This window comes from Typopeltis vanoorti, chromosome 5 (genome assembly GCF_054136105.1).
Source record: "Typopeltis vanoorti isolate ZY-2024b chromosome 5, IOZ_Tvanoo_1.0, whole genome shotgun sequence".
In the NCBI taxonomy this organism is placed as follows: Eukaryota; Metazoa; Arthropoda; class Arachnida; order Uropygi; family Thelyphonidae; genus Typopeltis; species Typopeltis vanoorti.
This window is the reverse complement of record NC_143553.1, coordinates 155270001-155286505: the sequence shown is the minus strand read 5'-3', so window position 1 is coordinate 155286505 and position 16505 is coordinate 155270001. Positions and strand designations below refer to the sequence as shown.

Here is a 16505-nt window from a genome sequence, read left to right as displayed (position 1 = left end):
AAAATATAAACCAACATTAATAAAATCGCATTTAAAAATTATACTTAATATCGCGCTGAAATATCGCATGTGTGCTTCGTTGTTGATCTGTGCTATGACGTCTAGCATAACCTAATTCTGCGAATTTAGTTTTTCCTATTAGCGGACTTGACCTTACGAATGTAGCTAGTAAACAACCAAACATACGATCATGTTAGGTGCCCAAATAACCTTCAGTTATTATTTTTAGTGTACTAGGCCAGACCTGATTTCTTGGAAATCTCTCTTTCTCAACGTCCTTAAGGCGATTTTGTGGTCTTTCTATCAACATAGCTGTTTGTTCGGCGACTAAACTGACTGCTCCTTTATATGTAATTTTTTCAGGACTATTAGAGGAGTCTTTTTGTGTTTCTATAGCATATTACTACGAAGATTGCAAGCGTTTGCCCTAGCGTTTACACTGTGCTGTGAAAATAATAGGTAAGAAATATTAATAGTTTCGACTTTTATATATAAGCTTAGAAATTTGGAAGTCACGGCTTGTCGTTAGTGAAACGATTTCAACTACTTCGGGTTTGATCAAAATTACGAGGTCACTAAAGCGGAGGAAACTATGTTTACGAACTATGTGTATCTTCTGCTAGAATCATTGTTTTGTAGTCGGGTAAGCACTAAATAGCAACTCTAGAACAGTGTATCAACCTGTGGTCCGCGACGATGGGACAGGTGTTCCGCAGGCAGACTTAAATAAATAAATAAATATATATTTTTTAATTATCTAAACAAATGAAAATTGAATAAGTAAGTAAAAATCATTCTTCCGCTAAATTTGTAGCGGCAGAATGACAATAATAAAAGAAGGGTGAAGTGAACATGTGTTATCCCCATTTCAACCAATGTCTTGTTGTTGATTTCTATTATTGAAGGTTTCCCTCCTTCAACCAAGGCTCAGTATATCTTGAGAAGTGCTAAGTGGTACTTGGACAAAGTGTGTTCTGAGTTAACCCCTGTATTATATATTTATATATTTTTCGGAAACGTTATTTAATAATGTAAATGTGACTTAGAACTAAGACTTTGAAAAGAAGGGCAAATGAAACAGGTGATGCTAACCTTAATTTTGATACAAGTGTTGTAACGGCGAGTAAATCTGATACTATTAAAGAAAAAGAAACAATCAGTTCAAAGTAAAAATACAGTAGGAAATATAACAGTTCATATTTGGAATTCGGGTTTACTTGGTATGGAGATGAAAGTGAGCAGAAACCTCAATGTGTTTTGTTTTATGTCGAACGAGTGCATGAAACCTGCGAAACCCTGACGACATTTAGAAACTAAACATTGTGATGCGAAAAATAAGCCAATTGATTTTTTTCAGCGATGCATAGGGACATTAAATCATGGGAGAGATATAGTTTCGGCCATGGGTTTCATTAAGAGCAAGGCACTGGAAGCATCGCATCTCTTAAGTTTGCGCATAGCGAAAACAGGGAAACCTCATTCTATCGGGGAAAATTCGTTACTTCCAGCTATAAAAGATGTGGTAAAAACTATGTTTGGCAACAAGTTACTAAAAGATGTTGATTTGATTCCTCTTTAAAATGACACTGTCGGTCGCAGAATTAATGATATGGCAGGTGACGTAGAATCTCAGTTAATCGAAAGAGTTAAGAAGAGCCCTTATTATGCGTTACAAATAGACGAGACTACTGATGTACAAGTGATGCGCAGTTAATATGCTACGTAAGATATGCGCATGATAACTACACTCATGATGATATTCTGTTTTGTAGAACTTTGCCATCCCGAACAACTGGAGAAGAAATATTTCACACTCTCAATAATTACATAATACATAAAGGGATCCAGTGGGAAAAAAATGCATTGGCTTCTGTTCGGATGGAGCTCGCTCCCTTTCAGCAGGCATAGCGGGGTTGTTTCTATAGTCAAGGAAGTAGCTCCAGATATGAAATGGGTACACTTTTTCATACATAGGAAAGCGTTAGCCTCCAAATGAATGCTACCAGAATTTAAAACTATGCTATATAACGCTGTCAGGCTAGTTAAATTTTATTAAAGCTCGACCATTAAATAACAGGTTATTTTCAGTACTCTGCGATGAAATGGGCAGGCAGTGAATATATACAACTTTTGCTTCATTCTGAAATTCGCTGGCTTTCAAGGAGAAAAGTACTAACAAGGTTATTTCAATTAAGGCATGAAGTTTTATTATTTGTAAACGAACGTAATTCTCATTTTGCATCACTCCTTTTTGACGAAGCATGGTTATCAACACTATCCTATCTTTCAGACATTTTTTCGAAATTAAATGAACTAAATCTTTCCCTTCAGGAAAATTCTTTAAGTGTTCTTGATCCCTAAGACAAAATCAAGGCATTCGAGAAAAAAACTAGTTTTATGGATTAATTATGTAAAAGATAGACAATTTGCACCTTTTCCAGCATTGGAATCCTATTTAGCGGAAAATGATATTTTTGTTGATTCTGAGTTTCTGGAAAGGATTTGCAACTACCTCAAAAATCTGAAAGTGAATTTTGAAACATATTTTCCGAATAACTTTTACAAAAAATTTCTGTGGGTTCGCGGTCCATTTCAGGCATGCAGTCACGAGAACGACCTTTCGTTATCGAAAAAAGAACAGTTAATTGAACTTTAAACTAACAGTGGGCTTAAAATGCAATTCCGTGATCTTGGTTTGGCTCGATTTTGGATCTCGCCTTCAGAAGTGAATTTCCCGAATTATCTGAAAAAACATTGAAAATCGTCATGCAGTTCTCTACAACTTAACTTTGTGAGGAAGGATTTTCATCGCTCCTTCAAATAAAAACAAAATACAAAAATCGTCTTAGTGTGTGTTCCGATCTTCGACTGAATTTGACCAATATTGAGCCAGATATCCAATAACTCTGATCATATTATTTATTTGTTTATTAAAAATTAAAACTTTGTTCAATGATGATACACTTTTAATCGTTTACTTCCAATTTAATTAATTATGTTTCCATGTGTTGTGTATTCAAAGCATGCTTTTAGATTTATTATGTTATAAATGACATAGTTTTTTCGAAATGTTGGTAATTCCTACTTAGGTTTTTTAAAAAATTACGAAAAGTCAAAACGCCATATAGGGAAATAAATTAAAAACACTATGTTTATTTTTGAAGTAAACTTTAATTCCAACCTTCTAAAATGTTATTTTTCTTGCTTTTCTGTTCGCAAAATCTTCGATGACATTGTCGAAGTCTATGGTATCACTCAGTTGCTGTTTTATAGACAGTTTGGAAAGATGTCTTAAACGCCAAAAAAGTGCCACCCAGGGTGGATCCGCCCCCCCCCCCGAGTTATGCCTCTGTAACTTAGTGGTCCGTAGAATGGTTTTCAGCATTTTACTGGTCCTTGACCTTAGAAAGGTTGAGAAACGCTGCCCTAGAATGATTAAACGAAAATTCTTTTCCCATTGTTATGTGGCTTTTAACTTTATTTTGCGATTTCTATATTAACTTAGTCGGACTTCTGGCGGATTTCTAACCCACGTGTTTCCACCAAAAACACGTCTTTGGTATGATTACGCTACGCCTATTTCCACTTTATATGTGATTTCCGTCCATGAAAGGTTATACAGCCCTTTTACTCTTTTTAATTTATCTATCTATATATATATATATTTTTTTTTTTTTTTGCGTCATGAGTTTCCCCTCTTAAGCCATTTTTTACATTCCATTACTGCATTTTTTTTCTGTTTGCATATTTTGAAATAATCAAATGAAAAAATAAATAAATCACAAATCGATTTCTACGCTTGGTTGTGCTTATAATGCGATTAATATAAGCAAGTAATCAAGTACAAACATGCAAACATAGGTGGTGAGATGCTTGAGGAAACATCATCTCAGACCTCCTTAATTTGTGAATTTCTATATATTTTATTATGTGGTATTATAGAAGTACAATTTCCCTTAAGTATCGCATACAAAAGTTCAAAATAATTTTATGAGTACTTTCGTTAAGCAATATTACATTTTTATTAAGAATAAAAATTTAGGATAAATTTGGTTAATTATAAACTGCGCACAGAACTCCTGATGATGAAGTCAAACGTCTTACGAAACAAGTCCAGTTGTTCATTTTTCTGTTTGTTTTATTAATACACTGTTTTATGCATATAAGCATGTTCTCAATATCGGAAAATGAAAGAAGCTTTAACAGAAGTAGAACTTGTAGTAGCGGGTGATTGTTCCTGCTACTTCTTCTGTAACTTCTCCCACTTAAGTGGGGTCACCGTTGATGATGAGTCTCCTCCACATCCTCCTGTCTTGGGTTGTCACCACATCCAAGTACTTCATCCTCAAGTCCTCTTATACCAGCTCCCTCCATCTCTTCTTTGACCGACCACGCTTCCTCCTTCCTTGCACATCCATTTGCATGACCCTTCTTCCCACATATTCTTCCTCCCTCCTCATCACATGACCAAACCATCTCAACCTTGCCTCCTGTATTTTCGCTCCTAAGTTCGTAACTTTCACTGTTCCCCTGACATAGTCATTTCTCAGATGATCCTTTCTGGTCACACCGCACATCCACCTAAGCATTCTCATCTCTGCTACTTCCATCCTGCTGATGTTATTTTTCCTCAGGGTCATAGCTGGCCTCATTACTGTCCTATAAATTTTGCCTTTCAGATTCATTGGCACTCTCTTATCGCACAACACTCCAGCCATCTCCCTCCAGTTCCTCCAACCCGCTTGTATCCTGCATCCCACTTCCTTCTCAGCTCCTCCATCTTCTTCCACTGTTGAACCTAAGTATCTAAAGTCTCTCACCTTCCTGATGACATTTCCTTCCAGATTCAGGTCTGTCTCCTGGCCGCCGCCCACTGTGCAACACATATACTCTGTCTTACTTCTACTCAGTCTCATACCTCTCGCTTCCAGTACTTTTCTCCATCTTTCCAGTTTAGTTCCCGCTTCTTCTCTTTAATCTGCACACAGCAAGATGTCATCTGCATACAACATTGTTCAAGGGGCATTTTCTCTCACCTCCTCCGTCACAACCTCCATCACAATGTTACACAGAAACGTACTTAATGCTGACCTTTGATGGCCAACTGTTACTTGAAAACTTTCTGTCTGTCCCAGACAGGTCCGAACACTTGTCTTCACATATCTATACCTCTCCCGCACCAACGTGACATATTTCTCCGGAACCTTCTTCTCCCTCAGCCATCTCCAGACTTCTTGCCTTGGCACTCTATCGTATGCTTTCTCCAGATCAATATATGCCAGATGTAGCTCCCGTTGTTTCTCTCTAAACTTTTCCATCATCTGCCGTAACTCAAAGATGGCATCTGTTGTTGATCTACCAGGCATGAAACCAAATTGTGCCTTTGCAATTTCCACCTCCTTCCCCAATCTTCCATCAAGAACCCTTTCTAGGATTTTCATTGTGTGGGACATCAACTTTATTCCTGTGTAATTTTTACAGACTTGTGCATCCCCTTTACCCTTGTAGATGGGGACAAGAATACTCTCACTCCATTCCTCGGGTATATTTTCCTGTTGGCAAACTTTCATGAACAGGTTCCACAGCAGGTCACTTCCCTCTTCCCCCAGTGCCTTCCATACCTTCACTGGAATCCTGTCGGGGCCCACCGATTTTCCATTCCTCATCCTCTTCATGACCTCCGTCACTTCCACTCTACTGATGTTCTGCACCATCCCCTCAGAAGGCTGCCCATCTTCTCTGTGAGTCCTTGCATTTTCCTCATTCAAAATTCCCTCAAGGTATATTCTCCATCTGTTTCTTATGTCCACATCCCTCCATAATACTCTTCCTTCAGTGTCTTTTATCTGTCTCACATGTAAGATGTCCTTTGCTGCTTTATTTCTACATTTCGCTAATTGGTAAATTTTTCTCTGTCCTTCCTTTGTTTCTAATTGATCATACAGATCTTGATATGCCATGGCCTTCGTCTGTGCCACAACTCTTTTGCCGTCTTGCTTTCTCTCTGTGTATACCTCTCTGTCCTTTCCCACTCTTGACTCATCCCACTTCTGCTTTGCCTTCCTCGTAGCTGTCACTCTCACTTGTACATTATTATTCCACCACCAACCCTCCTTCTGCTCTCTAATCTTTCCACATGTCTCACCAAGCACCTCGATTGCACAGCTCAGGATTACTTTTGAATTATGTTTCCACCAATCTTGTACACTTTCCAGTCCATCCGAAATCCTCTCTAACACCCTCTCCCTTAAACGATTCCTCACAGTCTCTTCTTTTAAGCGAAACCACTGAATTGTCTTCATCTCATGGCTTCGAAAGGTTCTTTTCTTAGATCTTATTTTAAAGTCTGCGCAGAGCAGTCGGTGTTGCTGTGCCACTTGATCTGGTGGAATTACTTTGCAATAAGATCGAAGATAAGACACCCTTTAGATGTTTTCTTCTAGTCAAAATGTAGTCAATTTGTGAACTGTTGTTACCACTCCTAAATGTTATCAAATGTTCTTCCCTCTTGTAGAAAAACGAGTTCACAATTGCCAGATCGCTATTGCAAAGTCCACAACCCTCTCTCCTTCCTGGTTCATCATTTCCACACATGGCCACCATGCACCCTTTCACAGTCTCTATTCTGTCTCCCTATGTGTCCATTCAAGTCTCCTCTGACAATCACCATCTCATTTTCTTCCAGAACTTCCATCTAACACGATCCAGAACTCATCTTTCTCCTCTGCTGTACAGCCACCTTGCGGGACATATACACATAATACGACCACCCGCCCTTCTCCAAGACCCAATTTCATTCCCATGATCCTGTCGTTCCTTCTACCCACTTCCAGTACTTCGCCTTTCATTCTGCCGCACACCACAATTCCTACACCATTTCTTCCCTCGTTATTCGCCCCAGAGTAGAACAATTTTTATCCATCTCCCTGTTCCTTTGCCTTTCCCCCATTGTACATTGTCTCCTGCACACATAAAATGTCCAACTTCCTCTTCCTCATCATGTCTGCCACCTCTCTTGCCCTTCCAGTAATGCTTCCAACATTTAGTGTTCCCACTCGCAACTTCCTCTCCACCTGCTGGGCTCGCTTCTTTAACCGCATCCGCCCTTGATGCGGTAGTCCTCATCCACTTCTCGCAGCTGTAGAGCGATGTGGCTGCGCGTCGATTAAGGGGTACGCCCTAGCCCTTATATCATTTTCTCTTTGACTCATATCATAGCTAGAGCTGGCAGTGAAGTTTTACGACCGGATGCCCTTCCTGACATCAACCCTCGCCATTTATCCGGACTTGGGACCGGCACGTATTGAGGCTAGCTTGCCTCCTTCGGTGGCTGCATAAGACGAAATGACTTAGCAAGATAGGAAAGATTTACCCCTCGCCCTCGAGTACTCTAATAGCATCAGGGGGAAGGAGAAAGGAGAGGAGAAAGAAGTAAAGAAAGAAGGGGAGGAACCAGCCTACAGAATAATATAAAAGATGTATATTACATGAAGTAAGGCATGGTCCAGCATCTGGTACCTGGGGTTTGCCATGCCCGTACTCCCTTGAGGCCTTCAGATCTGGTATTAAAATATGTGCTAAAATAGATAAGGGAATATTTTATGTTGGTTACTTCGTATGAATATTACTCTAGTATATCTTTGAGTGGAGCAAAAATACATGACCTAAGTAAAGGTATATTGCAAGAATAACAACAGAAATCATGAATTATTTATGCCAAGGGCTCCAAATGTTTTGAAATGGGTTATTTAACATGCTCCCGGGAGAATTTTCACTTTTAATTCAGCTTTTTATATTCGAATGATAGGTTCGTTGATTTTTTCACTCTCATGTTTTCTTCATTCAGTTATGTCGGTCAGAGTTGACCTCAGATGGCCTGATTGCGCTGCAGTTGCACAAACAATAATAAACGGTATTCGTTACTTACGCTAAGACCTCTCATTAATTTGTTTAATGATAAACTGCGCACTGTTATTTGTATAATTATATTTGGTAACGCTACTTTGTCCCTGGTATGGGTTACTCAAATACCTTTACTATGATATTCTCCAATATCATAGTAAAGGTACGATTGTTATTATGAATAATATTAAAGTATTTTTGAATTTGAAAGTGACATAATAGCCTCGACAGACCAAGATATTAATCCTTGGTTATATTTCTCAAATTAGCATCTTCTAATGGTGATTATTTTCAGGCGGGAAATATTTAGTATGTACCAATAAGAATGTCTTGTTCAGTGTTTATGTTTTCGTTTCTAGATATCTCAGCTGTTATAACTCGTTTTTGTTTTATATGTAGAACAGCTGCATCATGAATAGCTATCCTTCTATAGTGTGCGGATCAGAAAGCAGGGCATTTCGAACATATGATGACCAGAAAATCACCCTCTCTGATATGGAAAAAGCTGCTGAAGAACTTCACGAAGATCCAAGGAAAAGGGTAGAGTATATCAACATACTCAAAAACATGTTGGGAAGTGAGTAATTGTTGGAAAAGTTTCAAGTCTATTTTCATGCACACATTTTTAATTAGAGGATATATTTGTGTTTCATTCTTGTTCTTAACATAAGAACCAGAATTTATTTTGTATCCCACGGTAGTGTTTATTCTTTAATGTATGTCATTATTATGCAATTTAGTATTAAAAACGGATATTAGAATTTGGGAATATTCGTTCGCCGGATAAATTGTAGTTTCGTTAACTGTTTCCAAATATGATCGATAATATAGCGGTGTATAGTTAATCTATGTCGTACTGTTTTTGGATGTTGTTTGTTTGTTTCTTTTCCGGTTCTGACTCTTTGGAAGAGTAGTCGAAGCATTTAAGGCTATTATTACTGGGTTCGTGTCTGTTACTTGCGTGTGTTTTTTTCTGCATATTTTATGGTAGGAAAAAGGAATCCTTCTCTTCATAACACTGGCTAAATCGCCTTCAGATTTTAAACAGGAATGAAAATTCCAGGTAAAATTGAATTTGTAATCCTCCCAAATAGATTATGGTGAATAATGGCGGTGAAAGACCTAGGTTACCAGGTGGAGTGACGAGTATTAAGAAAGTAAACGCAATTCTCCCAAATGGTTGCTTTAAAGAGGCGAAGAACTTCTCCGACAATAATTGTTTTAGTGTTGGACTATTTGAAAAAAAAAATCAGCTAACGCCTTTTTTTTATTCCCGCATACGGGAGTAGGCGAGGCCATTTAGCCCTATCTAACTTTTGGAGGCTGAGTGGGCAGTTCAATCTCCACTGGTAGCCAATCAGAGATAGATGGCCCAAGGCTATCACTAATTAAGCAGTACGCAGTGAAGAGAGACGGCTCAAATGTGCCGCCATCTCGTGGTCCCTAACCCTAACACAATATATTTAATGTCTGAAATAATGTGGGTTCTACGGTCGATTTTCTTGAGTTTACAGGACGAAAAACCCGAGTTAGCGGGAGGAAAAACCCGCTTGCCCGTGCCAGAGATCGACTAACTCGGGAACCGGTCGAAAAAAAGCTTAGAAAAATTTCCTCTAGTCGCCGACCAGACTCGAAACCAAGTCTTCCTTCGTGCAGCTAAACCCCATGGTGTGCATACGCCACATCCACTGAGCTACACAGGCTCCTGGACTATTTGAAAGAAATAATAATCCTCGATAGTCCATATATTTTTCTATGATTTATGCTTTATTAAATTATCTAAACTATCTTCTTTTTGTTTCTTAAAATATAAGGATGAATAATAAAATACAACTTTTTTAGACGCAAACAATATGCAAATATAGATGACGTCCCTTTTGTAAAACTCTCAGTCACTGGAATCTAGTTTATCATTGGAAGGGGACTGAGGATTCAATCTATAACACATCATTCTGTTGAGAATAATATAGTAATATAGTAGTATTGCATATATTTAAAGCGATATGCTACCAGTCAACAGAAAATAACCAAATATGTTGGAAATATTATAATATTATTTACTTTATACTTTAAACTGAATTCATTATTTCTTACAGAGCAAAAAGACTTCGTTTCAAAAACAGACAACAGTTTCCTTTTGGCGTTTCTGCGTGTGAGGAAGTATGATGTCCAGAGAGCCTTCGACTCCATTCGACTGTATTACAAAGCACGACTGAACATCCCGGAATGCTTCAAGGCGTCAGGACTCGATAAACTCCGTCCTATGTTCGTGAATAACTTGGTTACAGTCATGCCTTACCGTGCGCCAGAGGGACAAACGATTATTATTGTTGACATTGGTAAGTTAACTGCAGATTACTTATGATTACTTCAACGGAAATACCTTTAAGCATAATTTATTTCTAATCTCAAAGGATTACCACTAAGCTGGATCTAAGTAAAGGCATGTATTACATGTCGCAATTTCTGATTCTCATTTCAAAATGGATATGTTTTCGATTATTCTAAACTTTTTTGTTTACGAATTTTCATCTAAACATGAGTTAAATGATATCATACAATCCCAGAAACTTGCGATATTCATTGCACCCAAAACAGACAGGCCAGAAGAATGCATGTTGTGAAGAACCTAGCTTCAAAATTATGCAATATATTCAAACTAATCTTGCAATGTTGCCAAAACATTTCGACGACTATGCAAAGAGTTTAGTTATATCTGTAGTTAGACAATTAATTTAACTGAACTAACTTTCTGTCAACTGCGAAAAGTAGTATTACAGGATTTATGGTAGAAGAAATAATCCGTCTTCTATCATTATTAGTTTGTGAACCTCGAAGCTATGTATCACTCGCTTATAAAGCAATTAAAGCTGATACAGGCATCAGTTGTGATGTCAAAGTATAAAGTGATCATCTTTTTTCAAATATAGATCTTCCATGGATTAAGCAACACACCAATTCCTTTATCTAGTTCTTGCATCCATGTTTTTCTTGGAACATGCACTGCTTAATAGTATTTTCCTAGGCATAGAACTACGTTAATATGAAATAAGATATTATGCTGAAGGCGAATAAATAAATAATTAAGATAAATGACACTAAAAGAAATATTATATGTCAGTGCCTTTATGTTGTAATGAAGAGCATTATAAATACTGTCCTAACTATTTGGAAGAAATACTCGCATCTCATCTGATTTCTTAGGAAATATTTTCCATAATCAATTATTCGAGATATACCACAATTAATGTTTTGGAGGTAAATAACCAAAGTGTCTGATTTCTGCTAATTAGCTCTCTCTAAGTCTTTAGTTTCGAGTACAAAACTATTACAAGTGAGTCTTATGAGTAAGAATGCTGCAGCAAGATGCTGGAAATGGTAGTCAGTGTCATCCAGCACAGTATCACAAGCATAAAAACAAAACGCAAGATCAATAAACTAAAGAAAAAAATACATAAATAAAATAAATAAATAATTTTGAAAAAAGTATGCAGATACTTCCATAAATAGATTACAAATAAAGATTTTATTATTATTTTTTCATTTATATAATATAAAATATACTGTTTATCACTACATCAAATAATCAGAACTTTTATAACTGGCATATCAAAAATGTGTGTGTCATAAAGTCGTTCTTTTCTGATGAATATATATATTGAAATTTTTTATTAAAGGTAAGCTTAATAGATCCTATAACGTTACTGGGATAGAAATAGCCGTTTGGCTTTTCATCTTAGATCCTATAACGTTTTGACACAATTCTGCAGAGTAAATGTGGAATTTCTTTAATTCTCTAGACTTTCAAGATAATTTATTTTATTTTTATTTCAGGTTCTACTGATCCAGTCGCTCACTCTGTAGCTATGGTTCTCCGTGCAATATTCCTGTTCCTTGAGTGGTGTCTTCAATTTGAACCTTGCACTATCAACGGAGTCCATTGGATTTTTGACTACAAGGACTTTTCCCTTAGCCACTTAAAACAGTGGCTTCAGTTGAATCTTGCGGTATCCGCTATACAAGTGTTTCAGGTCTGTAATGCAGAAAAATGGAGGTTCAATACAAGTAGTAATTAACGAGTTTTTGTTTATTTGTTTTGTTTTATTTTGTAACTGTAAACTAATTACAACAATTCAGCTACTAATGAGGTCACGATGTGGATTATATCACTACAAATCCAAATCATGTTTTTAAGCACCAAATGCTGAAGACTTGTCTCCAGCCCAAATGGCAGTTTGCTAAGGCCAATGACGACACCTTTTGCCCACCTACGTTTCCATCCCTCTTACATCCGAATTGTACTGTAGTGAGCTCACCGTCTTACTGGCATCAATATTTTCTTCCAATCTAACATTCCACCAATACTTTCCCTTTCCATATGAACCATAGTTTTCAACCAGAATGAAATTTTAAGAAGGCTAAATGACCTGAACACAGACACAGATACCTGGTGCTGATGTTATCCTACCTATAGTGGGCTACCATCAGGAGATAGAAATTATTTGTGCCCCAGAGCTACCACCTATCATGTGTTGCCTCTTCTATATATCCAGAAGAATGAAAACAGGCTCCACATCCAGTCTGTCCATGATAAGATCAGACAAAAAAAAACTGTCGTTCAATTGCTCGCATTTCTTTCTCTCTAAAATTATGGAGGTCATGTGACCATCTCCAGCTATAGAGTAACCAACTACTGAAACATCTAAAGGCCTACCAGGTAGTCATTAACCAGTATCACAGCTTTCACCACTCATTTCTACACTCTAACTATAGGAAAGTTCGGAGGAAGTGACATAGTTTCTTCTGACATTTCAAAAGCATTTGATTGAGTTTTGGTAAGACCTACTTTGCAAACTGCCATTCTGTGATATGCCTTCCACACTCTGCGCCTGATTTTCCAACCTTCCCCCCGGTCGCTGGTGATGGATGGTTTCCCCTACTCATATCTTCAGAAATTCCTCAACTGTGCTATCTTAACTATATTTCAACGTGAAGAACAACCTTGTAGACTTCAGTGCCACAAAAACATAATCCTGTCTGGTTTCCCGCAAAACAGAGCAAGCATTCTTCTCCTTTACTTGCAATGATAGTTTGATATCCAAACACGATCAGATTTTCCTTTTCGGACTGATTTCCAACTTTTCTGTACAAACACATTTCAACTTACTCTCTACAGAAGCCAAAATTCTTGATGTTCTTATTCGAAGCTACTTCACCCCTTCACAGATCCTAGATCTTAACAAATCCCAAATCCTCCCAACCAAGAATAATGCTCCCGTATGAGTTGTGCACCTTTATCCTCTTTAAGAATGCTCCATTTTTCCAGAAGAGATCATTCCGCTTAATTAATAATCTCTCTTTCGCATAACAACTTCATTCACATATCCACTAAGTAGAAAAAAAGCGTGAAATGTTTCATGAATAGCTCAATAAATTCATAGAAAATTTTAAGCTCTATAACTTCGATGACAAGTGCACGCTCGCTTGTCATCGAAGTTAAAGACATGTAAAAGACATTCCATAAGAATTCTACTGTTATGCTTCAAGCAGATGAAATGCAGATGATAAACGTAGAAGAGATTTTGGAACTGATTATTGTTAATTTTTCTAGAGCTGTCAATTGGGTGAAGATTGATAAAGCTCAAGTGTAGGAAGGGGATATAAAGGAACCGTTGCATGAATTGAATATGAATACGGCAATAGGGGTTGATGAGATATTAGCATACACCAAAGGAGTGCGAGGATGAACTGGTTGTGTTATTGGTGAAAGGCCCGGATGTGTCTAACTATTCGCGAATTGACATTCCTTCAGTGATGGCAAAGATTTTGGGAAGGTGATAAGAGATCTTAGGGTGACTCTGCAAGAAAAACTGGTCAGCCTAAAGACCTATGGGTTTAAATAGATTGGAAGCTGAAATGAAATAGCCATTTAGCAAAGATTTCAAAAACAACTCAGATGATAATTAAAATGAAAAAACGAACACTGACATGTATGGATAATGACGCTATTTTGAATCTTCATGTAGTTTTGATACGATCTCATCAGGACTACTTTGTGAACATCCAGTCTCTTGGTTTCCGTTGGTGGTGCAGATGAAGTGTAGACGTTGCGAAGAAGAATGCTAAAAATAACATCGAAATGTGGAATATACAGGGTGTTCGGGATAAATTTGACAGTTTCGTAAGGAAAAAGAAAATCTTCTTTGTATCTATTAAATTTAATGAATTGACAAAAAAACATTACAGGCAGAGTTAATTACAATACTATCAACAAGATTTACTCAAAATAACCACCATTAGCATCGATCACAGCTTCAATTCTGCTTCGGAACCTCGAACAAGCTGATGCTACAGTCTCCCTGGGAAGGGCCGCAAAAACTGTTTTAATTTTATCCATTAACTGGGCTTTTGTATTACTGGAAGTGCGATTGGTGTCTTTTTCAACTGCGCCCCATACAAAATAATCCATGGGGTTAAGGTCTGGGGAGTTTGGAGGCCAAACATTTGGACTGGTGAAGTCGTAGAAATTTTCAGACAACCATTTTTGACTTTTCCCAGAGGTGTGGCAAGGGGCCGAATCCTGCTGCCATACATACGGCCTACCATTGGCTACCCTTGTTATCCAGGGCTTGACTACAGTTAGCAACTCCACGAACAAAGCCCGAATTCCAATGCCAGGGTTCTTCAACACCTGTTCCTGCAGATTTGCGAGGAATTCTGCTGTACGAACGCAATCAGATCGTCTGCTAGGGATCTTTCTTCTTGCTACATCCTCGTAGTCACCATTGCAAGTCTCTAGTTCATGCCTGATTGTTTTTACTGTATTCAGGGAGCATTGGGCAGCAGTCGTAATATCCTTATTTTGATGGCGGGCACGAATCATCATGATACAAGTTATTCTCTTCCATGATTCAGGTGGGTTCCAGCTATCCATCCTTTCTGACATCTTGTATATGAATGAAGAAGGGTCCAAACTTTTAAATGAAGAGAAGTGTGTGTTAATACATGTAACTTACGGAAAAATATAATTAATTATAAATATGTCAAATTTATCCCGAACACCCTGTATATTATGAGGACAAACTGAGAATATCAGTGAAATTAAGCCACCGCTTCCATAAAATATTTTGCCATCAGCTCATTCATAAGATTCAACAATAGAAAGATATCAATTTCTGTTAAACGATTTGTAAATCTTACTCCTATTTTAAAAATGCAGACAAAATCTCGAAATGTCATTACACCCTGAATGTAACAACATAAACTCCAGAATTAATCTCAATATTTCTTCAAATCCAAATTTGCGAACAAAATCGTACTGAATGACGTGAAAATGCCACATGCTTACTAATAATTTGAATTTTCAGAATCAAGGTTAATACTTTATTTGTTGTGTGCATGACTAACTTTATCTTAGTATACGTTTGTATCTTCATATATCTTTGAACATCTGAAGTAGTTCCACGTAATTAGGAAACAAAACTATGTTTTATTATTATTTCATATATATATATATATATATATATCACATATAAACATATATAAATATGTTTATATGTGGCCTTAGAAGTCATCGTTGAATCGTTTTAAGAGGACGTCCTGGTTTTCTTTTTCCTAATGGCTTGTACTTTAACGCTTGTTTTGGTAATCTTTCTGTTTTCATTCTTTGAACGTGTTCCATCCATCTATGTTTATATTTTTTTAATTTTTTCAATTACTGGTTCTTGGTTTAATTCTTTCAAAATATCTTCGTTTCTTTTGTGATCAAATAGGGTATACTTTGCAGTTTTTCTCATAAACTTCATTTCTGCTGTTATTAATGGTTGTTTGTCTTTTTGTTTTATTGTCCAGATTTCGCTTCCATGCATTAAGACCGGTAGGGCTAATGTATTGTATACTTTTAGCCTGGTTTGTTTTTGAACTAGGTTTGGTTTAAATATAGAGTTAATTACTCCTGTTATTTTTAAATATTTTGCAATTTTTATGTTTATATCTTTTTCATTTTCATAAGTGATCATACATCCTCGGTAGTTAAATGAATTCACCTGTTCTAAGATCTTGTTATCTAATACTATTTTAGTTCTTGCTGGATCTTGTCCTTTAAAGGCCATAGTTTTTGATTATTCCGTTGATATTATCATACCATAATCTTTGGATATCTCATTTAGATTTAAAATTGCTTTCTGTAAGCTATCTTCAGAATTTGTAATTATGATTTGGTCGTCTGCAAAGAGGAGAGTGTTTAAGTTAACTGTAGGTGAAAGTTTAATTCCTTGATGTAAATTTTTACTACATTTTATTATTATTTCATTTAAGTAGATATTAAAAAGAGTTGCTCAGAGGGGACAACCCTGTCGGACCCCTTGGTTTATCTCTCTTGTATATGATAGCTCATGATTTAATCTTATTTGTATTTGATTATTTTCATATATACTTGTGACAGCTTTTAGGATATTATTTGGTATTTGTCTTTCTTTTAATATGTTAAATAATATGTTTCTTTTAACTTTGTCAAATGCTTTTTCAAAGTTCAATAAATGCAATATGTGTTTCTAAATTATATTCTCTTCTTTTCTCTATTATTAATTTTAGGCAGAAGGCTG

The 16505-nt window shown here is 36.8% G+C and overlaps 1 protein-coding gene across 1 annotated transcript in view; it reads left to right on the top strand.

The window, feature by feature from the left end:
* The first annotated feature begins 322 nt into the window (after positions 1-322).
* Positions 323-16505, top strand: part of LOC150106968 (alpha-tocopherol transfer protein-like) — a 23526-nt gene continuing 7343 nt past the window's right edge. The window contains exons 1-4 of the mRNA XM_090393521.1: positions 323-459; positions 8302-8479; positions 9999-10241; positions 11737-11933. Coding sequence (XP_090249647.1) covers positions 8314-8479; positions 9999-10241; positions 11737-11933 — 606 coding nt within the window. The 5' untranslated portion in view covers positions 323-459; positions 8302-8313. The remainder of the gene's footprint in view (positions 460-8301; positions 8480-9998; positions 10242-11736; positions 11934-16505) is intronic.